This window comes from Astatotilapia calliptera, chromosome 10 (assembly GCF_964374335.1).
Source record: "Astatotilapia calliptera chromosome 10, fAstCal68.1, whole genome shotgun sequence".
NCBI classification, from domain to species: Eukaryota; Metazoa; Chordata; class Actinopteri; order Cichliformes; family Cichlidae; genus Astatotilapia; species Astatotilapia calliptera.
The window spans coordinates 17,321,960-17,348,881 of NC_137431.1; the positions used below are offsets into that span (position 1 = coordinate 17,321,960).

At 40.4% G+C, this 26,922-nt stretch overlaps 1 protein-coding gene across 1 annotated transcript in view; it reads right to left on the minus strand.

Moving 5' to 3' along the window:
• Window positions 1–472: 472 nt before the first annotated feature.
• Window positions 473–26,922, minus strand: part of fat3b (FAT atypical cadherin 3b) — a 67,688-nt gene continuing 41,238 nt past the window's right edge. Inside the window, exons 31-52 of the mRNA XM_080307109.1 lie at window positions 25,282–25,435; window positions 24,962–25,195; window positions 24,621–24,799; window positions 23,496–23,709; window positions 23,182–23,396; window positions 22,407–22,544; window positions 22,059–22,202; window positions 21,784–21,981; window positions 21,330–21,607; window positions 20,663–21,225; window positions 20,221–20,352; window positions 19,950–20,107; window positions 18,831–19,362; window positions 18,468–18,621; window positions 16,992–17,148; window positions 15,120–15,512; window positions 13,846–14,101; window positions 9,375–9,473; window positions 8,256–8,315; window positions 7,934–7,972; window positions 6,556–6,621; window positions 473–5,079 (exon numbers count right to left, since the gene is read on the minus strand). Coding sequence (XP_080163235.1) covers window positions 4,322–5,079; window positions 6,556–6,621; window positions 7,934–7,972; window positions 8,256–8,315; window positions 9,375–9,473; window positions 13,846–14,101; window positions 15,120–15,512; window positions 16,992–17,148; window positions 18,468–18,621; window positions 18,831–19,362; window positions 19,950–20,107; window positions 20,221–20,352; window positions 20,663–21,225; window positions 21,330–21,607; window positions 21,784–21,981; window positions 22,059–22,202; window positions 22,407–22,544; window positions 23,182–23,396; window positions 23,496–23,709; window positions 24,621–24,799; window positions 24,962–25,195; window positions 25,282–25,435 — 5,121 coding nt within the window. The 3' untranslated portion in view covers window positions 473–4,321. The remainder of the gene's footprint in view (window positions 5,080–6,555; window positions 6,622–7,933; window positions 7,973–8,255; window positions 8,316–9,374; window positions 9,474–13,845; window positions 14,102–15,119; window positions 15,513–16,991; window positions 17,149–18,467; window positions 18,622–18,830; window positions 19,363–19,949; window positions 20,108–20,220; window positions 20,353–20,662; window positions 21,226–21,329; window positions 21,608–21,783; window positions 21,982–22,058; window positions 22,203–22,406; window positions 22,545–23,181; window positions 23,397–23,495; window positions 23,710–24,620; window positions 24,800–24,961; window positions 25,196–25,281; window positions 25,436–26,922) is intronic.

Below are 26,922 nucleotides of genomic sequence, written 5' to 3' on the forward strand. Positions count from 1 at the left end.
CCAAAACTTTGTTTTTCTGTGGCAACTCTGTAACAGTATCAAAACTAGGGGAAAGGGTAATAGGTCTTTTAGGTGTTTCCCCGATTGCAAATGCCAGATGTTCATATTTGATAAAGGTTTTCATAAAAAACATACTTCATTTGCAGATGGTAACTGTAATATTACTATTTTTAAGTGCACAGTAAAATTTTAAAATATACCCTTGCAACAATTCCCTGGCTCTTGTGCAGTGCCACTTTTCATGTAATACCACCTGCATTAGTGCACAAGGAACTGCACAGAAGCCTGAAAATTGTGCCTAATATTTTCTGGGCGCATTTTTCAATGCCCGAGGAACAGGACTTAAAAAATCTCCATGCAGACAGCCAAAGGATTATCTAATCACAGATACATGCCTTTTAGAGATGCACCGTCTGCATAATTTCATCATCGCAATGGGTCAGAATGGAAATAAACTCCCAGGAACAAAGAGTACCACACAATAAGCTGGATCCATTTATTCAAGTCAGCAAATAATTCAGTTCCTGAGGTAAACAAAAAGGCATAATGCGAAGATTATGCTGAAATCTGCTCAACTGTTGACAGCGTATAGAGGCAAGGGAATCTAAGCCAAGATCCTAACAGCCTTTTCAAATCACCTCTGATGATTTCAGAATGAAATTTATTGTTTAACTGATCAAACACGTTGTGCACTTTACATTTTCAGGGGACATTATTATGCCTTCATGTCTTCCCAGGACATTGACAACTTTAAGCTCCGCTAAATGAATCTGCCAGATTCCGGTGGGGAGGGAAAGAAAAACATAAGAGGCATGACAAGACTGACTTGATAGGATTAAATATTTTATGGGGATTATTTATCTCACATAGTCTAGGTTGAGATCTAGCTAACCTGCTATAACACACCCATTACACATTCGCCCCGAGGACAAATGCCGTTCTCGTTCTCTCATTCTCGATAAAACGTGAATCTCCTTGATTGGGGAACATTCTTCAAGTCTTGTTAATGCGCAGCCACTCAAACACCCATGCAGCGCTGCGCTTCAGCATGTGAGTGACCTGAAATAACTTATGATCCTGTAGGAATGAATGGTAGTTTGCGAGATGATTCAACTGCAGTGGATGGCAATAAAGAATAAAAAGATGACAGCAAAGATGTCTCAGTTGCTGGCAGCGTTGATTCACAGCACTGAGGTTCTGGGTTGCAAACCTCTGCCTGTGGAAGCTGTTGTATTGAGTTTGAATGCTCTCACGGTATTCCTGTGGGTTTCCTTTAGGTGCCTCAGCTTTCTTCCACAGTCTGCAGACATGCAGGCCCGGTGAACTGGAAACTGTAAAGTGCCCACAGGTGTGAATGTGTTTATCCATGTTGTAGTCTGACCTGTCCGGTATGTTTCTTTGTGCAAGCTGTGGCACGCTTCAGCCCCCCAAATACAGAGTACATCTGAATAGGAATTGGATAGAGAGGATGAATAGATGGACGATGCTATTATAAGACACAAAATACATTAGGTGAAACTAAACCTGATCACAATAAGACATGTCAACTGGTATGTGTCTGTTACTGCTGGATGTTACGGTATTTCCAAAGAGTCCATCGGCACAGTATCTTTCAACTCTGTCAATGAAAACCACTTTTGCAACAACAAATGCGCTAATTTAACACAAAAGTGCGGCCTTGGATTCTCACTACATACTTAGAGACATAGACGGCTTGTATTTACTTTGTAGCACCTACTCTGTCTTTCAATTTGATGTACATATATTGTTTGCTGAGCATTTTCTCAAAGGCATGTTTACCAGATGAGATGATGAGCGTAGTAACTGTGACATGAAGGTGGCTTTTAGTTCTGACATGAGCCAGATGCATAAAAGTTTATGCAAATTTACGAGTGAATCTGTATTCCTCTACTCATATTTGGAAACCCGTGCCTACGCATGGTGCTCTTTTATAAATCTCAATCAAAGCGAAACTTTACACATGTGCATGATTTCCACTTAGAGCTTTCATAATGAATGATGTAAATCCTCCCTTATTCCTCATTTGCATATAAATCAAGCAGTGATTAGACATGACAATGATAAAAAAAAAAAACACAGCAAAGAAGAAGTGCAATTTCCTCAAATCTGAGACTGAGACACTAATATGAGTCGTGGACTAATTAAAATGTGTATTTGGTGATCTCAGTTCTGGAATCACGAACATAAGAGAAACTAGTGATGGGAGAAAAAAAGCTTTCACCTCTGGAAGTTCAGGGCAGAGGATCCTGGCAGAAGTAAAAACAAAATAAGACAGAAAAAAAAAAACGGAGACTGCAAACAAGAGGCAACAAGTACATCAGATCACAGGAGGAAAGCAGGCCATCATATACAGCTAGCACCCACAATTATTACACCGAAAAAAATAACAATAATAAGAGGAAGATGATGAAGAAGATGAGAAAGAACAAGCAGAACATGGAAAGGTCTGATCAAGTTGAAATTTGTAAATGGTACATATACAGTTACTGTAGGTTCATAAGTATTTGGACATTGTTTCACTGTTTGCTTCTGTACACCATCACAGTGACTCTTTGAAGATCTGACAGAACATCTTCAGGGAGATAAAAGATCTAGAACTGAAAGCTGCTCGTGTTTCTTTTTTTACCTCCTTAATTTATAATAAAATGAACAGGAAACAGGTCTCATCTGGTCATAAAACTGCTTGTCAGTCAACCACCCAACTATATAGGCGATTGTCTATTAAAATGGCAGTAATTCCTAAACAATATTAATGGGACACTTTTGTTAAATCCCTTGAACTAAAGCTTAAAGTCTGCACTTCAATCACAGGTTGACTGGTTGATTTAAAATCCACTGTGGTGGTGTGCAGAGGCTAAGTTATTGATGATGCGTTTATGAGCTGGAAATATATATATTGATAACAGGGAATGCAAGCTAAGCCAAACTGGCTGTTTTTCTTCACTTCTGTCTCGGTTCATTTTTCATCTTCTCTCCATTCTGTCGGGCTTGCCTCACGATGGTCTGTCACGGTCTGGAGTACGAACACGGTCCACACATTCTTCCTTTACAAATACCAGTTTGTGCATGCGAAGAGGTGTGTGTATTTTTGTGCACACGGTGTGTCTTTTTAAAAAAAATCCACAAATGACCCGAACAGCTACCATGAATATGTTTATCTTTAATTACTCCTAGCCAACTAGGAGTCAACTAGGAATATTCTCAGAGAACAGCGCTGTTTCGAAGCTTCGTTACGTGGAGTTTATTTTCATTTGCATTCCCTTTGTTGTGTGTGAACTGGGAATGCAGCAGCATTTACACTGCGTTATCAGCGAGCCAACCATGAGCACATGTCCTGGGTGAGTGATTCTGTACTTCACGGTTGCATGTCCACACAATTCTCTAAGCCGTTCTGCACATAATGCCCCGAAATTCATTTCACATATTAACACCAGGTGTAAAGCGGGCTTCAGTCTGCCTGAAGCACTGCTAAAGCTTCAATATATTCAAATTACATTATGTACATATTGATTAAATTAATGTGTTTTAATAAGTAGCTCTGTGTCCTTCTACTCACTTAGAATAGCCGATTCAGTAAATAAAAAAATATATCCTTAGTCCTGTATTTAATCATATCTACACAGGCCAGGTAACTATAACACATGTGCTCATGAAGAGACTCATAAGCAAAGCTACAAATATGAATAAATAAATAAATCCACAAAGGAAAATTAAATGATTGTGTAAAATCAACCTCAGGTAATCTTAATACTCTCAGTGTCTGTGTGGGATGTGAGCGAAAAGCTCCCTGCAAAACAAACCTGAGTGCGCGTCAGTAAAAAATAATAAATGCATTAAGTATTGCACGGCTGAGTTAACAAAATAATTGTCTGCCAGTACATGTGCGATCCGACACAGCGATGAACGAAATACATGATTTGAAAATTTGCACATACAGGGGTACGCGATCTAAAACAAGCTCCAAATGTTCTTCTTCAGTGACTCTAAATAATACATGTAAAAGCACTGATTCAGAGCCAATGGCAGCCAAGGTGTAGCTGTGACGAGACACATATATTTCCTCTTATTCCTCCCGCTTACAAATGAGCCAGGGGATTGGTGGTGGATTAGTGCTTGTTTACACAAGGATAATAATGTCGGATAATAAAAGTGTGTATGTTAACATTCTTGTCCAATTATTTTTTTTTAGGTGGTGGACCAGTGTTCGAGTAGATTATAAATGTGAACCGTAACCAGAGAGGATCACCGCCACTCTGTGATTTGCAAAGGAACAGAAAATCTTTTTGTTTTGAGCGTGAGCTCATTTCAGCCCATCCCAGCCTGCTGCAGGTTCAGATCTGGTAGAGGCTCTGTTTATTCGTGTGGCTCTCCTGGCTCTCAGTGACACCAGGTTCAGTAGTCTTTCTAACTCATCCCCAGAACCTGCCAGACTATTAGAGCCAAGCCCTCCATGGTCTTCCCGTGATCCCCTCCATTCCTCTGTCTGTAAGTCCCAGGCCCTGAGGGGGGGCATAAGTTGAGCTGGGTGCAGGTTTAGCCCTGGGGGACTGGACGGATATCCTTCATAGGCTCGCCGAGTTGGGGGTAGAATATCATAAAGGCTCTCCGTGTCTTCATTTTGTTCCGGATCATGTCTGGACTCTTGGTACTCTTCATACACGGGCGAGGAGCTGTCGTCACAGCTGTCTTGGTCCTGCAGCTGCTGATCTCCGTGGTCCTGGTGTCCCTCCATGTCCTTGGTCCTAATGTTCATATTCCTTCCTTCCTCTTTGTACCTTCTCTTTTCTTTTCTGTCCGGGGTGTGTTTTCTCTCCCACTCTCCAGACTGATTCCTCTCCCACTGAAAGGTCCTCCTCCCAGTTTCCTGTGTCCTCTCACGGCTTTTGTCCGCGTTGTAGCCCATCACCCTGTAGTCCAGCTGCAGAGAGTGCGTGCTGCCTCCGCGTCTGATGTTCTGCTGGGTGTCATTAAGCTCATAATGGGATCCTAACTCAGGTGGACGCAGTCGTGATGGCGACACCCAGCTTGAAGTCTGACAGGAAGACTCCCAGCGGTATGCTGAAAATACAGTTTGGCATAGTTTCAGTAATAAACAGCATGGATTTAAGGACAATCTAAGAAAGGAATGGAACTTAACATGGTGTAATAGCAACATATGTCTTTTTCCATGGAAAAATCTTTGCTTCTAAATCACTGGAAGCATATAGTTTTACTGTAGTGGTGGTGTCCCACCGGTGGGACACAGATCTACTGCAGTAAAATATGATTTATGTAGGAAAAGCACAGCGATGCTATCACGCAGACCTCATTCAGCTTGTATCATTTATTGTTGCTATTAACTGATAAAAAATCTGGAGCATGAACTTTTTTCAGCTGTTGCATACAAGTTAAAGAACCACAGTGTTACAGCACAGTGTGATGAAGACTCAGATCTAATCAGTCTAATAGGATCAGCCGGCGAAAGGTGTCCATCGGTAAATAAACTCCTCGTCTAAAACAGCAGTATCGCTGCAATCTTATCTCCAGCAGGTAGAGAGTGGTGACACCAGTAACTACACTTCTGTGCATCTGTTATAGGAGGACTGTTGTGATTCTTACAGCTGCACACACATTTCATTGTGTGTGCATCTGTTATAGGAGGACTGTTGTGATTCTTACAGCTGCACACACATTTCATTGTCACTTACGCTTCTACCGCTGCCCTTGTAAAAACAAAAAAAAAACTAAAGACAAATAAAATAAATAAAATGAATGAAAAAAGCTTTCTCAAGGTGTAAAACCACCAACATCTGGAAAAAAGTTGCCAATTTTATTATCAATTTTGAACCCATTTCCGAATAGCTTGCATATTATCTGGCTTGTCGTGTTTATTTTGCTTCTCCCCTTAAATTGTCCCCATGCTTATTATCTCTACCTTTGATTGGGTTTATTTTTGCACAAGAAATGAAGCACGCATGATAGTGTGTGCATGTGTGCATGTGTGCGCTGCATGTTTGAGAGGTGTAGCAGGAGACCCACAAAGTGCCAGTAAGTGGGGCTTTCTGTTTGTTCCGTGGGATTTCTCCAGCGTGTTTGCTTCGTGTAATCGCTCCAGTTCTCATTTACTTTTTTATTAATGTGCAAATAAAATTAGTCGACATTTTATTTATTTATTTATTTTAGATTTCAGTTCATGCTGCTAAATGGACTGACACAGAACTCCCCGCTAATCCACAACTTCCTACAAACTACAGCATGCAGGTTGCATAATTCATGGTTAGGTTAATGAGCTGTGAGGGGAAAAAATATCATATTGATGAAGTGAGAGGAGGCAGAGGGGTCACCCTGTGTGTGGGACAGAGAGTACACTTAATTACTGTGCTTGTGCCAGCCACTACTATATAATTCATGACACATGTGTGGACACAGATATCTAACGGACTGCCATGCCAACGAGATCTTACTGCCATGCCATGCTTGCCTCAAATATCTGTCTCTGGTTAAAAAATGTTCTAACGAAGGGTTAAGGGAGGGGGGAAAAAAGAATGCTCTTACAATCCACAATGTACTCTTTGATGAACTCTACGCAAATCTCATCTTTGCTCTGCAGGTGATGACTCGCTGTCAGTAAAATGGGAAACAAAACAAATATCTCATGGGACGGCGAACCTTTGATGATGAAATTCTCGGTGAATGCAAAAGGAGACGGCGAATTATGACACAGAAGAAAGCACGCTTCGACAACAAGAGAGGGAAGCTGGCAGAGAGCCATTTAGCACACCGCTTATACCCACAAACACAATTCATAATAGATAATACATGCACACAATCATGCTGCAACTGTATACAAAAACAGAAAATGGAAAAATACCACGATATATCAGATTCGCTTTTTTCACATTTCTTCTTGCTGTGCTTGAAAATAAACTTGTGAGATTGAAAACTTTATTAAAAAAATGTTTTGTGCAAAAACAGAAAATTCTGAATCCAAAGGATGTCTTCAAAAAAAACCCACTGGACAAACATCATTTAATTATCTTTGTCTGAAATGAAGCTGCGTGTGCTTCAGCAGGCTGGCAGTGACTGAGGCATAAACACACTCTTGCTCTGGGTTGGAAACGAAATGCTTTGTAGACCTAGTAAATTACATGCAACCGAGAACAAACAGACTTGGTAACTATGAGCCAATTAATATTGATTGCAAGAGTGTAGCACAAGCAACTGACAGCGGAGTAGGGATCTTAAAGGATAGGTGCAACTGGATTGTGACGGCCCCGGTGTTTGTTTAAGGAAAGCCATGCATTCGCTAAGAGCAGAAAGTCAGTGTTCAGACTGTAGATGATTCCCCCCCCAAAAAAATGTTGAAAAAGAAAGTGTTTGAAGCTGCCTTCTCCTCTGCTGTTCTGGGCGGATGTGAGGCTTAGCTCAAAGTGCCCCTAATCCTCTGAGACCCTCTGCAAGGCCGGGGTGAAAGCTTTGCTTTGCTTGGAGCTAGGACTGCTGCGCCCAATTTAGCAGTCATCAGAATTCAAAATTTCTTAATTAACTATGAAGCAGAATACGTTTTAAAAGTATCTCTGGACATAATATTTTTATTTCATCAAAGAGCTGCCTGAATGTTGTACCTGAAAGCCCTACACTGTTTGCTACACACAGGGCAACAGAAACTGACTCACATTCCAGTTATTTTTCCCGACCTCCGAGGTCAGAAAACATAATCGGAAACTGGAAGCCTGCATTGACATTCAAAGAGTGGATAGAGTCGGCATAAATAGACATAGTAATCTGTACTATTGGGCTCTGATGAAAGTATTCAGAGACAATACTGCAAAGGATGCAAAAAGTCAGGTTGTGGGTTCTCACCCCTGACAAATAAAGTCAAAGAAATGGCAAATTAATAAGATGTTTTTCCATTGCGTTGCATCTCACTCACCAGGGCTGCTACGCCGCTGTTCTTTGTCCATGTTTGACACTACAAAGGCAGAGAGAAAGGGAAAGTCAGAGACAGAGCGAGACAAACAACCCAGAAACCAAAGGGGAAAAACTGAAACACAGAGAAATCCGGTGTCAGAAACTGACAACAAATATTAGAAATCTAAGCAGGATGTTTAATTCGTAATAAGAACGGGGGCTGAATGGCAGCGGCTCGGCTGCATTCAGTAAATCTTTTTGCTCTGCCGCTGAACAAATATGTTGGCGTCGGAATGACAGACACAAAGAAGACAGGGGAGTTAACAGAGGATTTTCCTTCATACCTTCACTTTCAATGTTATCAACAGTATCATTGACGAGACGTATCACTGTCACTATGGAGGCTAGGCAGAAGACAGAAAGAGAGAAGAAGAAATGGAAATAATCTCAGTGCATTCATGAACAGGGCAAGGTTTTATACAGTGGAGGTGACTCAGAGGTGCTGAGAACACGGAGGAAGCATGTTGCAAACGTGTCTATATACATGTGGTGTCTGTGCGTGCGCGTGTGTGTGTGGGTGTCCTGTAAGAAAGCGAGGACTCTTTGCAGCTACACTAATTAGACAGGAAATAAAGCACTGACATAGATTTCCTATGTAAAGAACAAAACCACACACACACACATCAGCATCATTACGGTGCTTGACTTCCACCCTCTTATAGTTAGCCAGTGGAAAATCAATGCTATCGAGTTATCTGGGAATTGTAGCTTTGAAAAAAAGATGCACAGGCAACCTGTGCATATTGGTTGCATTAAAGCATTTCCACTTCTCTAATATCACCCTGCTTTTCAATAATTACTACAGGCCCAGCATTTGATTTTACACTAACCTTCATTTAACCAGGCAATTCATTAGGAACTAATTCCTATTCACAGTGACAGCCCTGCGAAAGGCGAACCCTCTCAAGGGAACTAAGAAAGAAATGTCAGATGCTTAAAAGACGGCGGCACACATTCAGAAACCATTTAAAACACTCCCTGCTTGAATACAGTCACAAGACGTAATAACACGTGGCAGCAAGCAACACATAATTGGCAGTCTATCTAACGGACAACAGCATCAGGCAACCAAGAGCAAAGCAAGAACAGCACGCACAAACAGCGAGCAAAGACAACAGCAGCAGCAAGACAACAAGGTTAGAAGGATATGCATGCAGAACATGAAGCAGCGGACAGACTGAAGATGGAAGACACTGGTAAACCGAGAAACAATTACATGTTTCAGTGAGAATGCTTGACAAATCTGTCCACTTTTAGGACTTTTTTCTGCAGAAAGTTCCAGGCTTTAGTTGAAGGAGTTTAAAATGATGGTGGGACAAAGAAGGTACTGGTGTGGGGAACATTACCTACAAACTTCTGGCAATTAAAATGCGCTTAAGTTAATTTGAGTATCAGAGTCTTACCGTTGTCATCGAAGGACTCTGAAGTGTAGGAGCTAAGTGAGTGCTCCTCGGAGGTGGAGTCCGAGAGACACCCCAGCCCGTCCGCCAGCTCCGACACGTCTAATGTAAAAACACAAAACAACACTCATTCACATCAGCAACTTTCACTCATGGTAAATTAAATGTAGGTTCAGAATTGAAAGACGTGTTCAGATATCCGAACCGTTCAGATCTGAAAAGCTCAGTAACGCTTGTGCTGTATTTACATTTAAAAGCTTAACTTCGGCTAATAAGAAGCTTCTAAAGTCTGAGCTAAAATAACCTCGCATCAGCTTTGAGTTGGATTTCTATCAGGGTGAAAAGAAGAAAGGATCAGAGTGACCGAAAACTCTCTACTTTGTTCATTCAGTGCACTCATGGGGAAAAAATGTGTCCACAGATCCGTCACTCCGCCTGTCCATTCATTTTCTTTCTAGCTGGCTGTGTTCAGTTAGAAGAGCGAGGCTAAATCTGCTATTCATCTACTTTTGACTCAGATAGAGCATATTTAAAAAACATATTTGACCTGCAGAATGATTTTTTTTTCCCATAAAGGCTTCCTCGCTGCTTTGATGTACAGCATTTTCCACAAATCCCAGTACACCTACTGCAAATCCAGGTCTGTCCATTTAATGCTGTCAGCACTATCATGGAGGGGGTGAAGACCACCGAGTTACTGGTGGTTATGTAACTGCTGAATAACTGCTTAAAGAAAAAAAGCAAAATAGAGCAAATTGCATGACAACGTCACTGCGCTACAGGGTAGGGTGGCAAGTAGGTTTCTGTTTTGGGTCAAGCTTTTCATACTGTGGTAATCAAAGGTCTTCTTTTATGTTACAACCCTGCAATTTTGTCTGCGCACACAAATCAAATTAAATTTTGTTTGGAGAAATCTACCAGGCCTAATATCTCCAGTTTTCCTTAACCTTTACGTCTGCAGAGGCATCATTTCAAATAAACTGGCGATTACAAGTCAGTGTGGTCTTTTTTCGTGCCTTTGCCGAGCTGTTATTTGAAGGTTTGTTTCCTTCAAATCACTCCAAGTGTCCTCTGAGTGATTGTCAAACAACTGCCCGGAGGTCCGTAGCAGGTACTTATGACTTCAGATAAGCTGTAAAGACTGTTTACAACACAGCCAGAGGCAGGTGAATTTCTCTACCAGGTGCCCCTTATGTAGAAGCAATGAAGTCTTTTTTTTTTCTTCATTTTTGCTCAAATTGGGAAAGAAATACAGAGGACCAGCAGAGTGGAAAGGCTGAGCTGTGAGATCAATTGTTTGTGCAAAATAAAACTGCATGCAAAGAGCCAGTTTTGCTGATGTGATTAAAAGTAACTTTTAGCAAACTTTTGGGAAAACTAAATAGGCTTTTATTTAGTAGATGGAACAAACAGAGAGGAAAAAAAGAGAGAAATAGAAAATAGAAAGCTATTTAAATCCATTTTACTGCCTTGCTGCTATGTAGCGATGGATCTTAATGTGAGAATCATTGATTGGCAATAAATGGTCTGGGTTCTGAATATTTCCTCATGAGCATCTTTTCAGATGAATTCTTCTCCAGATGCTTGTATTGAGTCACAGTAAACAAAGATGCACTAACAAATTATATGGCATCAAGTCAAAAAAGTAAATCAAAAGTCTTTTTATTCAGCTCATTTTGGAGCAAAGATGCCAGTGTCACATTAACGCAACGTCTCAAGAAAAATACATTTTTCAAGAAGACTATACAAATATTTTATGTCATGCAATTGCTTCCCGCAGTTCCAGCTGTACCTTAATACATCCCAGCACACAGTTGTTCCTGTGGGTGGGTGGGTGTAAATTCATAATAACAACAGAGATTTTGTGATAGCGTTTTGAATCTCACACCTCTACACAACAGTTTACCCTTGTCTGACAGGTGTGACAGAATTTCAAATCTTCAAAAATCTTGTTTTTCACTTCACGTTTGGTAAGCAAGCATTCAGGGCTCGGCCCATCTTGTGACCAAATCCGTACTCTGCAACCGTGTCCGCGAGGGCCGGGATGTCTGGACATCAACCTCAGCTTTCTGAGCTCAAGCTACGTAGTCATGGTTCAATGCATATGGAAGAAGCGAAACGCTCCTGTGGGAATGTGATCAGTAAGGCAGTACCATCAATCAAACTAAACAAGAAAGACAGTGCAGCAGCCACAGGTCTAATTCAGGATGCAGGCAAGGGGACACTTAATATAATCAGGTTTTGGAAAAAGCAAAAATGTTTTACCCTTTCTTTCTTTCTTTCTTTCTTTCTTTCTTTCTTTCTTTCTTTCTTTCTTTCTTTCTTTCTTTCTTTCTTTCTTTCTTTCTTTCTTTCTTTCTGTTTTTTTTCTTACAAGTTCCTATAATTAAGACCCACCCAAACTACTTTCTTTGCCGAGCCAGTTCAGTAAAATATAATGTTACGCTGATTTAAGTGATACAGTCTACAATTTGGCTCCCTTCTTATTTTATGTTTTTTTCCAGACAAGTTTTCAGCATTTCGGTTTGAAACACTAACAATTACCAAGCAAAACAGAGCCAATCCAACAGTTTCAACTCAAAGTCATTTTCAGCAAAATCAAACATAAATGTCAGTCAAAGCGGCCGCGCTCCTAACTCCAGATGGATGAGTTTAAAAAAAACTCTCAGAGTTGAAACACTCCATAGAAGCCAGACTGTAAACATGCTGTAAAGTTGGACATTTTAAGCATATGGGGAATAGCTCTCTCTTGAAGCCAGCCTATTGTGACAGCTAGAGGAACTGCAGTTTGTGGCACATCTGCACTGGCTTCAATATTCACCTCCAGAGGTCACGCCTCGATCAGTTCACTCTGAAACACCCAACTTTAGAGCAGAAATGACCATTTTTAGAACCAGGTTTTAATCTCTGTGGCATGTTGTCCTCCTGTGAACATGCTAAAAGTCTTGAGTCTGCCTTCACTTTTTAGTATTTTGCAAGTAACCTAAGAAATAGGTGCAAAAGTTTACCGTAACAAGTGCAAACATACATGGAAAAAGAGTATTTAAGGGGAAAACAGAGTTTGTACAGTTCAAACCTTTTTTTTTCAATGTCAGTCTTCAGAAATGACTTCCTGTGAGTGAAACAGTTCATAGTTAGTGTTTAAAATACTCCTCCATGAAGAAGACATCCTGAAGAGTTACCAACAGTTACCAAAAAAACTCCAAACTATAGAGTTCAGTATGAGGCCTGATTTGTTCAAAGAGTATTTTCCAAGTATTTAATTATTCATCCCATTTTATTTATTTATGATCGAACGGGTAGTAACAGAAAATAACCATAGTTACTAACAGGGATGTTCCCTGGTTAGTAACTATTTCATGTTTTGACCTGTGGCCTTGTTATTGAAATACACATTATTGCACTTGCTTGTGGCTGTCGTGGTGTAAATAACTTACAAAACTCATTTGCAATTGATTAGTTAACCTGGCAGTTAACACTGCAGTCATTAACACAGTAATCTTGAGGTCAGTTTTCTATAAGGTTTATCATCATTAAATTAATAGACTGGTGGTGTAAATGTGAGTAGGTGGTGCTGGTTCTTTTTTTTCTTTTTTCTACAGACACTCAGCGGGGGACCAAATAAATAAAATAACCTATTTCCCATTCCTACAGGAAAAAATCAATAATTAACAGCCAGGAAGTTCCCACCGCAAGCTGTATTATTCACACAACAGGCTGGACAAAGGATCGAAATATCTGACGCCTACCTGCGCACTGAAATGCAACGTGGTTATTTCATCGACAGAGAACAGACTGGGAAGAGTGTTGGCAGCTAAAATATCAGACGGATGCTGAATTACAATGACATTCTTCTCTCCTTCGGTTTGGTGCCTGTACGGCTGACAAAGGTAGGTGTGAAGCAAATTTAAGGAAAAATAAAAAGAGGGAAACTTGACAGAGAAGTTGGGTGACTTTGTGTGGGAGTGTTCCAACTACTTTGATTTTAACTGAACTTTATTTTTTATTTTTTCTTTCTTGCTTTTTTTTTTTTTTTTTTGCAAAAGTAGGACAAGAACATAGGACATCAGTTCTGGCTGATTACCCTGACCATTCAAACAGAAGTGCCCACAAGATCCAAGAGAGTTATCCTGATACAAGTGGACATAATTGCCAATTTCAGCAGTGTAACAGAAAGTTCTATTACCCATTATTGCTCCTAGGAAATAAATAAGAAAACTGAAATGATAGCAAAATAGAAAATATTACTTTTTAAGCACTCTTGCTTACTCTGGGCCATTTTCTTTGATGTGTGTGATCAAAAGGCATAGAGCACTGTGAAATGAGCTCTCTCAGTGAAGATGGTGGTATTGGTGTAACACAATGTGTTCATGGCCTGTGTACTCTTTGCCTTTTTGATCAGGTTAGAAGCTGTGTGCGCACATGCGTGTGTGTGTGTGTGTGTGTGTTTGCAGGCAGACTGTTGCAGTCTTACCCTGTGGACTGTTATCTCTCTGTGTTCTCTCCAGCTCAAAAGCTCTCTGCCCCCACTCCTCCTCTCTCTCATCTCTAGCCCTCTCCAGCTCTTTCTCCCTCATTTCTTCGCCTTCCCAGGACACTTTGTGGGCCGGGCTATGCTCTGAGCGGCAAGCAGATGCTGAAGGGAGATTGGGTGCCACACTGCACACTGCGACGCCCCGCCTATTGGCCATACCTCGGACATTAGACATGTCTGAGAGGAAGCTGCTAATCTGCAGAGACACAAGAAAATACCCAGAAAGTTCGGGTAAGGGCAAGCCAGGTAGTTACTATTCAGAAACTCGAAATGCAAACAAATTTATACAGGATTTCATGCGTTATTAGAAAACAAATCATTATTTCATTCTTTGTGCAATTACACGCACAATCAGAAACATACATAAATTATCAAATGATTGCTTTTTGTAAAAACAATACAATATTGTACGACCTTTCTGTTTTATATTTCCAACAATTCCAATTGATTTTCTGATACCATTAATTGTTTTTCTTAATTATTGCCATGAAAGAAGAACTGGGTCATCGCCCTATCTGAAGGGCCACACACATGATGAAGTCGCTGCTGTGAAGCTTATTTTAGCTCATCACATGCAGAATTGACTACAAAGAAGACATGAACATGATTATTAAATGTGAGCAGACTTTCTGTATCCTGTAAGCTGATTATCTACATAATGTGCTGGGAACATTACTACTTTTTAATCTACCTATATCGTCCTTGTGTTATATTTGATATCAAAACCTAGTTCCTGCCATAAAAACACAGTTTTTATAGTTGAGCTGTGTGTGGAGCCCATGTATTCTTTCTCCAGCACACTGTGGCTGTTTTTAAAAAATAGGACTAATATAAGAAATAATATTCTTTCTTTTAAATTATAATATAAATTCAGATAAATTAAGGAAGTGCAGCATCGTCAAAAGGGACTGATGAGCTGGGAGATATGATGCTCCACAAATATTGAAATTGTCATACAAAGTGGATATTACTTTGGATGCTCATTGTTATAGTTTGATATTAAAACTTAAATACTCTTATTTTAAAGCATATCATTCCTGCTTAGCAACCATATTATTCATGTGTTTTCCTAAATGGTCTGACCAACTATTTTTTTTAGATATTAGCAGTATGAACATATTCAGTTATTTAACTTTGTCACAATTTTGTCTGTTCCGCAGCATTTACTATAAAGCAGACACATAAATATCATAATTCAAACAAGCTATGCACACCTGACTGCCTTCACTGGAAGTGGTCCTGTCACCACTGAGTCCTCCTGGTAGAGGGGAGTGGGCAGTTGGGCGCACCATGACCTGGGGAGGGCCCACACTGCTGCCTCCCACCTCACCATAGGTGCTTGTGGTTGCTGGTGAGCCTGATACACGAACGGCTTTAAACTCAATCCCTTCTGCTCCCATGCCAGTCTTGTGCAGCATGTAGCTAGTTTCTGTGGAGATAGCCGAGATGCCCATCCCAGTCTGAACACCGGGGCCTGGATCTGAGTCTTTCCTGAATTTGATTTTTTTCCTAAAGACGATGAAGAGTATGAGGAGGAAAATGATGACAAACGCAAGGACTCCAATGCCAATTATCTCTCCTGGTCCAACGTAAGACAGAGGCTCAGCCTGCACAACAAGAAAAGTAAAATGATTAAAACATTATAATATTATAATAATTTTTTCTAGTTGAATAACAAACAGTTAAGTGTCAGAAAAACTCTAAGGTCATCAGTAAATACACAGATAAAAAGTTGAAAGAAGAACAAGCTTAGAAATAATTCACTTCATAAAAAAGGTCTTTGTTGTCAGATGATTAACATGAACATGAAGTGCTTTTTTTTTCTTAAGCCACTTAACACTCACCTGTGAATCATTCAAGCATAAAAAAGACACCTTAATCAAAGGATGAACTAGTGCCGTGCCCACATATAACAGAAAACCTAGCAAAGAATCAATTTGCAATTAAATTTTAGGCATTTTTTACTAGCACCCTATTATAAAAACACATCGTTTGTTCCCAGTCGTTCAGTCCAACAACAGAAAATGTAACAAAGTTTGACAGATATAAAATTCTGTTTTTGCACCAAAAAGCAGATTCCCAGAGAGCTATTAGCCAAAAAATAGGCATATCTTGGCATGGTGTATATATATTTGAGGAAGCTGGACAAGTGAATGACAAAAGAATAAATATCTACAACAGTATCTGAAAGTCATGTCCTTAAGAAATAGGAAAAATTCACAGGACCTGAGAGGAACATAGTGAAGTTAGTTTACCCCCAAAATGTTTAATACTATCAAAGGGGGCTCATATTAAACCCCCAAACAATTTCTAAATGTTTGTTATTACTCTAAACATGAGATTAATAAGAATCTCATCGCTACATCTGAGACGCTAATTAGCAAAGTTTTGAAACACAAAGCATCTTTTGAGTATTGAAGTAAATGAAATGTTGGTATTGGGAAAATTCATCATCTAAAGCTGGGTATATTTACAACCCTTATCCACTCACTACTCCAAAAGATTATGAGCACATTTTATGGTCTTCCAATTTGGAGGGAGTGATTGAGCTCACAGCTTTTTTGTTTTAATGCAATGCGTGATGAATAAGTTTTGGCAATAAAATTATACATTCTCTCTAATGCAAGCACTCAATTAAAAAGAAAAACAAACAAACAAAGAACAAAGTTAACATACATTAGTTGTAAAAGAAGCTTACTAGATTTTGTCAACTCTGCTGCAGTCCTCCAGGGATTAATGAAGGTACCTTCCTTCTTATAATGTGCCACATTAATTGGGTTTGCAGTCTCAGTATAAGGTATATGGCACAATAAATTCAAGAGCATAGCAACTTCAAATAGAAACAGCAATTTAGGCATTACTACACTCTCATTTATCTGCTGTGGGAACAAAGATACCAAGTTGGTGAATAAGCCTTCAAGGGGGCTGCTGTAAACTCAAAATTCTCAATTTCACTGTGTATGCCAAGTCCAATTAGGTGCGAGCTGAATGCACAAAAAAACAATTCGAGGAGTTTTCTCGATTATTTTTTCATTTATTCTGTAACATCTACAAAAATCCAATTCCAAGCGTCGCTCATACGCTACCTGTGTGTCATCCCCAGGATCACCAGGCGTCAGATCATCGCACAGCTGACCCTCATACCCTTCTGAACAGTTACAGTAGAATGACCCGAATGTGTTCACGCACTCTCCTCCATTTCCGCACGCTTCCTGGTCACACTCGTTGACGTCGTCGTCACATCTGTGGCAGCAAAAACGAGTAAGTAAAGCCGCTATGGGGGGCCGCAATATGATGTTATCAAAGTTAAGAAAAAGGAAGAATGCAAAGGTGAGAGTGAGCTAAAACATTTAAAACTTTTCCCAAATGCTGGGAATTTTCCCCATTATTTACATTTAGACGGTTCTGATTTAAAGAATTATGCATGAATGCAAAAAACATGAACACACACTCCCACTGAAGAAGCAAATTCCAGCTGAACATCATAAAAGTAATTTTACTGCAGACACATACATGCTCATCTCAGCTTGTCATTTCAAGCATGGTGTCCTGCTGTGCAGCGGATGGAAGATACATGCAATTCTCTTTTCAATTATTTTCTCTTTGATGGGATTTTCAAAACATTTTGCAAATCTGACGGAAGAATTTTGCAGAAAGCTTCATGACAGAACTTTCCAAAGTTTTGCTTTTAAATGATAAAAGTGCAGGTCACAGCTTAGTCATTAATTATACACACAATACTCATTAAGGTCTGGATGTGCTGGCCAGTGATATCCTCTCATTATTATTTTAAACGATGAATACTTTATCCCATAATTAAAAAAGTTAATGAAGTTGTCTCACATTAGTTTTATTAACCTATGAAATAGATGAGTAATAATGAGAAAATGTCAAGTTTTCTGGCTTTTTCCATAACAAAATTCTATATTGTATTTTTTTATTGTAATGCATACATTTTAGTGCTGGAAGAAAAAAAACAACAACAACTTTAACATTAATTATTAATGATATAAACAATCTGGTGCCTGAAAAAACAATAAATTTTTATTCCATGGTTTTATTAGTGTAAGGATAATTGAATTGAAATTAATCAAATGAATTTTTAAATCCAAGTCAAAAGCATAAAAAAGCCAAAAACAAAACAAAAAAATTCCTCTGTGGGGGAAAAGTGCCCTCTGCTGGTGGCTCTGTGGAACAGCCGCATGAGCAGAGAGGTTATTTCAAAGGCAATTACTAAGCTGTAATTAAGAAGACAGCTAGAGAATGATTATGGGCTTTTCAACTAAAATTATGCAGAATTAAATTAGAACCACTAACCCCCCCCCCCCCCCCAATAACAACTAATGTGGGCTAATGAATGGGATTTTGAGTCCAGCACATGCTCTTTCATGTTTTCACTGAGAGGGAGGGAGATACAGACATTGAGTATCTTAATAATCAGCACCGTACGGCTCTCATTGTTTACATACTTTCTAAACAGGACACAGCATTTGTCAACACTGCTGTTACAGCCGGTTATTAAGGCTAGAAAGTGTGAGCGATTCCAGGCTATTATATCTTACATAAGTCCCCCGAGTCCAGTAGGGCAGCCACAGAGGAATGCGCTGCCTACAAGCTTGCAGTCTCCACCATTCTGGCAGGGGTTTGGCATGCAGGATGTCAGTTCAATTTCACAGCGCCCCCCAGTGAATCCAACACTGCAAGTGCACATAAAACCTGTGGAAGAGATATTTTATGTCTGAAAATTATAATTAATATCAACTATTGTGCATAATTCTAATAAATGATAATGATCAATGATACAACAACAAGTTATCAAAATAAAATGATTAAAAACTGAAAAAACAGAGTAAAAACAAAGTAATGAATGTGTCCCACAGCAAGGCACATACACATGATCATGTTTTTTGTATATATACACACACCTCCAGAGGGAAGGCTACTACAGATTGCTCCGTTGAGGCAGGGCTGACTGACGCATGGATCTGGATAAAGCACGCAGCCCAGTTTGATCTCGCTGAGCCCTGCTATCTCAGCATAACGGCTCCTTTTATTCTGGAGCGGCAGCTCATTTCCGTTCAGCATCAGCGAGCCCAGGCACCCCTGGAAGCCGTCCTGAGCTCTCGGAGGGCCCCTTACGCCACGCTCTGCAAGCCCTGGCCCTCCCTGGCTCCTCCCTGACCCAGGGCCTGGCCTCTCACCTTGCCCATTTAGTGGCCTGACTTGGGCCCCAAAGAAAAATGATGAATCTGGTGCCAAAGGCCAAAGACGAACCGGGGCTCTGGCTGCCCGGCGACGTTCCACATAGCTGTCATCCAATGACAGGAGAGTGTAGTTCATAGTCAGCTCCAAAGTGACTGCATGCCACAGGCCATCATTTATCGGTCTGCCAGAGATACCCATAATGCCAAGGGTGTTGTCACAGTCCAACTGAAACCAGAGTCGACCGCCTTCAATCTGTAGAAGGAAAGAAAAGTGTTGGAACTAAATAATTTGCAGTGCCTCAATAATGCTATGCTTCTTATTAATAATAACTGTTATAAAGTTATATAGTGTAGTATTAAGTGGACACAGCCCTGAAAAATAAAGGCATGAGACCACGTGTCCTTGGGGAGTAGAAAGCTGTAGACTCTCACTCACGCTTGCCTGGGAAAGTGTAGATAAGAGGCGACCATCTCTAGTGGAAGTTACTGAGACACTGTTGTTTAGATTAGAGTTAAAAAGCTTCTGTAATAAAACTGTTAGTGGCACAACACCAATTTGAGATCCGCAGCAGCGTGTCATGCAGGACGCATCTCCCTTCTAGAAATAATAAAGTGTTAAATGGTCTACTGAGCAGTGTTTTGTCTTCCATCGGATGCCTCTGAGGAATCAAAAGAACTCGGTGAAGTGTGATATTATATAACAAAAAGTTATATCTTCTGAATAATACCTGATGATGTTTTCTAAAAAACATATACTGAGAAACATGTTTCCTTCTAACAGGAAATGAGCAGCCAGTGTTTTGCATGACCCCCAAAAAAGCATAGCCCTGTAACCTGTACCTTAAGCATGGTGCAGGGGTTAACCCGTGTGAACATAATGACTCCTCTTCTCTGAAGTGTTCTGATCCTGAGGCCGAGCTTCATCTCTCCGCTCTGGCCACTCGCTGTCACTCTGTACTTGATGTAGCTGTTTCCAGAGAAACTCAGCGAGGTCTGGCCTGCACATTTGTAACACACAGAGAAGCGGGAAAAGTTTCAGGTTACACTAAACCTCATCAAACTAAATCAGAAAGACAGAAGTTATACAAACTGCAGGCATGCCAAAACACACCTGCACAGTCATCTAGTCTCTCGGGCTGACACTGGCAGACAGATGGCGCAGTAGGACCAGAACGCACACACTGCATATCAGCTGGACAGGACTGACCTTCACAGAGCTCCACAGGGGTGGGGCATGTCCCTCCTGTTTGAAAAGGGGTAGAAATATAAATATTATTTGTCATCATGTGAAAAGCCTTCAGATTTACATTATTCTTTCATTAATTTATTTATATTTACATGCATAATATATGCCTCTGTAGTTTTTGTATTTTCTTTTTTATAGAATGCAAAATGTATACTACATAAGCAAAAATTCTGCATGTTTTCATTCAGATATTTCAGGATTTTACTGATTTTTACATGAAAACTATCAAACAATGCCGTTCATGAACTGATGATACGTGTTTGTGACACTGACTCTGTGAAGGTTCAAAAATGAGTGTAGTACAAACCGGGACAGGTGCAGGTCTCTTTGCGGCTGAACGTAGGCGACACCAAGCTGACCCTCTCTGTGCTGTAGGTGACAGGCGAGCTCCCGTCCATCACAAGTGTGTTTTCACACACTCTATCCCCACACTCCAGCTCGCCAGAACAAGTGCTGCTCACCACCACAGCCCCAGCTAGCACACCTCGAATCTGACCCTGCGCTGCCACCTCCTCCAGCTTTGCAGACAGCTCTTGCTGGGAGTAGAACACAGCCATGCGTCCACTGCCCGGCGTCTCTGGCCTCTCCATGGCTAGAAGCAGGTCCACATCCGATGTCCCCATCACTGGCTGTACACTGAGTATGTGAAGAGGATCCTGCTGCCCTGGTGACCACTTCCATCCACCTAGTCCCCGTAACGTTAGCTTAATTTGGCTAAGGTAGCGACTAAGTAAGTCTTCTGGAGACAGCAAGTTGAAACGTAGGGTCAGAGCGCTACGCAGCATGACATCTGTCACTTGTTCGACCTGGATGGAAACGTCAGCTATCACAGCAAAACGTCCATCGCTCACTGTAGCGTTCATCTGGTACCTGAGAAAAGGCAAGAAAAGATATTGAATTGTTACACCAAAAAGTTTTCTTTTTTCCATATCAGTGTTTTGTTTTCCTGTGTGTTTGTGTGGTCTAGCGTTCACCTGCCAGGTTCCAGGCCTGGCAGCGCTACAATGCTGCCATCCTGTCTGTTGACCTTAAACATGCTCTTGGGCTGAGGCTTCTGGGTAAATGACAAAACGTCACTCAGGTCACGGTCAGTTGCAGAGATCCGACCGATCGGGCCACCTGGAAAGGTATCCGTGACCATGACGATGAAGATCTCCAGAGGGGAGACAGTCGGCTTGTACTGACTGTTCCCAATGACCCTCAGAAATACCCAGGAAGAGGAGGAGAGACTAGGCTTGCCAGAATCAGTTGCCTGAGAGAGACAAAGTTATAAAAAAAGTTATAATGACACTTAACAGCAAAGAAAGTTCTACAGTAATAATAAGGTCTTGCTTTAGTGGGTTGAATTTACACTGGTGTTAAAGTTCTCCATAAAAGAAAAGTCTTCATATTAAATAGGATACTTTTTAAAACCGTAAAGTTCCTAACCTGGATTTCAAGAGTGAATTCTCTGGGGGCTTCAGGGCCAAACACACGGTTAGACCTCAGAGTCCCAGTCTGGTCCAAGGAGAAGAAGTTTCCCTCATTTCCTGACTTGATCCGAAACTCAAAGGGTGGACCATTCTTAGGGGAGTCTTTGTCGCTGACTGATAACTGGAGCAGGGTGGTGCCAGCAGCTTGGTTTAGCTGGAAGTAAGAAAGTGAAGTTGAGACAACATTGAACTAATAATATAAATATAGACAGCAAACACGCACAAATGTACCTGTATGACCACCGTGGAATTGGGAGGATTGAAAACTGGGGGGTTATCGTTAACGTCAGAGATATCGATGTTGATTGTGACTGTGGAGGACATCGCAGGAGAGCCACTGTCAAACGCCTGTACCGACAAAGAGTACCTGGACACCTAGGCGGTGAAGAAGAGAATGTGATTGCCATATCTGTATGTACATCAGGCAGTGTGGCAAGCACTCTTATGCTCGCATAATGTGATATTTCATTGAGCGTTGACCTTGATGGGACCTGGTATTTTCTGTCCTGACTGTGCTCATGAACCAGAAAATTACAATTGATTGTTTATGAGATTTTGTACTTAAACATGCATCCTTACAAGTTCTCTGTCAAGCTTCTTGTTGACTTTGAGAAGTCCTGCTACAGGGTCAATCCAGAAGTGGTTGTTTCGGTCACCTTTCAGGATAGAGTAGGTGATGCGCCCATTCACTTGGCTATCCAGATCTTCAGCCACTACCTAAAAAACAGACACCCGGAGGGAAAGAAAGTGGCCTGATTTCCTTGGGGTCAAATACAAACTGGCTAAAGACCAAAGAGAACGAAGGGATGACAACATTGACTTTAAACCTGAAAATAGTCAGGATTAGATTGACATCAACATGATCAATGTATTAGCATTAATAAAAAAACGAAATAAAGTCGAATAAAGTTTTCCATCTATCCATTCTCTTCCACTCATCCAATTCAGGGTTTTTTACACTCAAATTAGTTTCAGGAGCACGGACAGCACATGAGGTTGCCACGCCCTAACACTTAACTGTTTTTAGTGGCGGATATACAGAAACTCAGCAGTGTGCACTTTGACAATACGTGAGATATAGATCACAGATACACAAGATTAATCCACAAAATCGAAAATACGGTGGTACTGGAGTTGAAGAGCATAGAAATTTGATTTTCAGATTTCCCCTTGAAGTTATTTAAGTTGTCTTAATACAAGAATGCTATAGAAGGTGATGTCAAAATGTTGTCACACAATTTACAGTCCTACATCAGAGCCTATCAATTACTAAAGCCTGTTTTAAATATAACTAGTCTCTATTGGAGTGATAGGCTATTTTGCCCCATTTAGTAAATCTGGCCTTAAATCTTACCCTTGTAACTGTCTGCCCAACAGATGCATCCTCGCTGACCAGCAAATTGTAGATGTCCTGACTGAAAGCTGGAGCGTTGTCATTGACATCCATAAGTTCAATGGTTACCATTGTAGCTGTGCTAAGAGGAGGGTTGCCATTGTCCCAGGCCTCGATGGTGAGATAATAGTCCTTACACACCTCAAAGTCCAAATCATCAGCCACTGAAATAGAACCTTAACACACATATCAGTAGATATTCATTTTTTTTTAATTCCCTGCTTTTAAATTTCACAATAACATGGCACAAGCCACACACAGAGATATCTACTCACCCCATTTCCTGTCTATGGTGAACTTTCCTAACTCATTACCCGACCGGATGTTGTATGTGATCTCAGCATTAGGTCCGATGTCAGCGCTTGTTGCCAGGACTCGCACCACCTCGGTTCCCACGGCTACATCCTCGGGGACAGTTACAGCATAGTCTCTTCTCTGGAAGACTGGAGCATTGTCATTCACATCCAGCACTAAAATGGTCAAATAAACCTGAGGAAGACACACAAGACTGTAAAACAGCACCTAACCACTTTACTGCACTGCTTTCAGTGCCGTTTCACCACAAGGCAGAAGGGACCACAAGCGCATACAGAAGTTGTACAGAAAAATATGCTTTAGTAATAAAATAGGAAGCTGAGGCAAAAACCAACTAAAATCTGTGCCTGCTATAGGGTGAGAGAGTTTGGTGGCTACTAGATGAATGCTATTTTGACTCTATAGAATATAGAGTCACAAGTTCCACCTACTTAATACAGGACGCCACTAATCCTATTACTGTAGTTTTGCTTTTATATCATTGTGGCTATGACAATCATCTACTACAAGTAACAGAACAACAACTACTCCTCTCTATATTTGTAATGAAAGTGACACCTACTCCTAAAAATAATGCCATTCCCAGCATTTATGGTCAGTGAATGAGCAAAATTAAAGTTTACTTTTAAATAGCCGCTGTGAGACACAACACAGTTTCAGATTTGCCACATATCTGTTTTCCACCTTTTCTGCACCACTTCTCTCTGTAACTGCGTCATTTTTTCTGTTCCACACGGTTCACATGACTACGAGCTATCTTAATTAAAATCTAATTGGGGATTTACCTAATCTCTTCAAGGATCATGTGTTATTCACTTGATTTTTTTCAGAAAAACAAGATTATGTTACCCAAAAAACATAAATGCTGCAAAACACTGTTATAAATGTCAGTTTTGTTCAAAAGTGCATTTTTATTATTTATTATTTTATTTAGTCTTTCAATTATTCATTCATTTCAGAACAAGTGGCTTTTTTGTATCAGGAGCATCAGGCGTAAATATTTCCTACAGTAATGTTTGGTAGACTTAACATTGATTGTAGACACAATCAATACTGAATCTGGGTCACTTGGACTACCCACCAACCTGTGAGGAGAGCGCCCCCTGTTGTCCAGCTCGATCAGTGGCCTCCACACGAACACGATAGGAGTCCTGGCTCTCTCTGTCCAAAGACTTCTCCAGAACTACTACTCCAGTTACCGGGTCGATGGAGAAGAACCCATTCACTGAGTCCACCAGAGAATACAGCACTGTACGGTTGAGACCTGGAAAAAACACATTCATACTAACTGTTCACAATATATTACATCTTGGCTCATAATCTTGCTCGGACACTCAAACAGCACATTATTTTTAAATAATTTAAAGCTTAAAACTTTCTGAATTCATCATCGCTGCCTGACATTACTTATCTAACAGCAGCTTACCTTCATCTGGGTCGCTGGCTTGTAGACGGGTGAGCAAAGCCTTAGGCGAAGCATTCTCGTACACGCTCGCCAGGTAATGAGTGGATGAGAAGAGGGGGGCATTGTCATTGACATCTAACACTTTGAGAAAAATATCAGAGCGACAGAACAGGCCTCCCCCGTCAGTTGCCTGGGCGATGAGTTTGTAGCTGGGGGCCAATTCCCGGTCCATCACAATGGCTGTACGCAACTCACCTAAGGGCATAAATGGGGAGGTATAAAAAGAGATTTTGTTTGTTTGTTTTTGCTACAAGCCCTTGAAATGAAATATTTAAATGTACCGGTGTTTGCATCCATGTAGAAATCTTCAACCCCAATGCCAAACAGTGAATACTGGATCTCAGCACTGGAGCCTGAGTCAGCATCTGTTGCACCCACTCTTAGAATGCCCTTGTTAATGGGAATGTCCTCAGGAAAAGAGGTGCTATACACGGCCTGTGATAACACAAAAGCATATGCAGAAATTAAAGTGCACAGTAATAGTAACACTAACCATTCTAGTTAAAAAATGCATCTGTCTAATACATTAAAAAGACATCCAACTACTGGGCACTTGATCCATTATTCCAGCTAATAGAAGTTCCCTTTTATCACCCGGTGTCCATTTCTGCCAGTGACTGACTGGAGAAATGGAGCTTAGTGGCCTCACAATTTCATCAAACACGGACCAGCAGCGGCAACGGCATTTTAGCACACCCCACCCTGCTCTGTTGGCTCTGCTGAATCTTCTAACGTTCAGATTTAAAATATATAAAGGTGAAACACCTAGTAACCAGTCAAAGGTTTGAAAAATGCCAAGAATTTGTTTTATATCATCTTTGCATTTTTGTTTGTTGAACAAAATAAAAATTCAAAGCATTAAATTGGGGATTTTCTAATATTTATATCCTGATTAATCACTTAATAAAAAAAAACAAGAAAGGAGCAAGCACCAGCTAAGAGTTTGAAATCGTTACTACTAGAAAAACGCCATTACTATTACTACTACTACTAATCTTCCTATGAAAAAAAACCATTAGAAAAGATGCCCAAACAGCAGTTAGAGTTCATTCTGTGGCAATGCGAGTGTCATTTTGATCCAGTTGCTGCTGTCGCCATGTAACGTCAGACTAATCACTTTGTAGTTATAGTGTTGGCTCGTGCGAGAAGGGAAAAAAAGACTATCAGAGGAGAACAGGGAGCATTTCAAGGAGTTTAGAGTTTTGAGGGAAAAAGAAAGTTTCTCAACTAATTATGTGAAACTGAAGAACTGCAGAATTTTACTAAATGAAAGGAGAGCCCCCAGAAGACTTCACAGTCCAATTATTCTCTCATTTCATAAAGATTTTCCTCTCCTAGATTGTCTTTTTGAGACTAACTCTAAATGTAGGGTGAATGTTGGCGTTGGAAGGTAGGAAATAGCACAAGGGACTCAACTTAATTGGCTTTATCATGATTACTGTCTTTTATTTGTGTAAATTCTCAAACTTGTGTAATTCATCGGTTTAGTACGTTATTAGATTAAGACTGCATTATGCACTCCATAAAAGCACTATGGAAAAGTCAGTTTATACATAAATTACAACACTTGGCCCGAAATATAAAACAAAGACAATTTGGCTGAATTCATTTGCAGCGAGTTAGAACTTCGATGCACTTTAGAACAAAGTATCAATATTTGAAGTGAGCAAATCCAGTTTTACTCGTGAAGCCACAGACTTTTCTTTACTAAGTCATGAATATGCAGATTTGAACATTATTCAACGCAGCTGAATTTTCAGAGCTAAGCCAGCGTTAAGATTACCCAAAAGAAAGTTCATCATTGGGGGAACTGGGAATCTCCACTACTCTTGACGCTCTCATTGGGATTGAAAAAGAAAACAATTTAAATGAGACATAAAATGATTAAAAATTCCTTCTTTGATAAACAGCTTTTGTTTTCC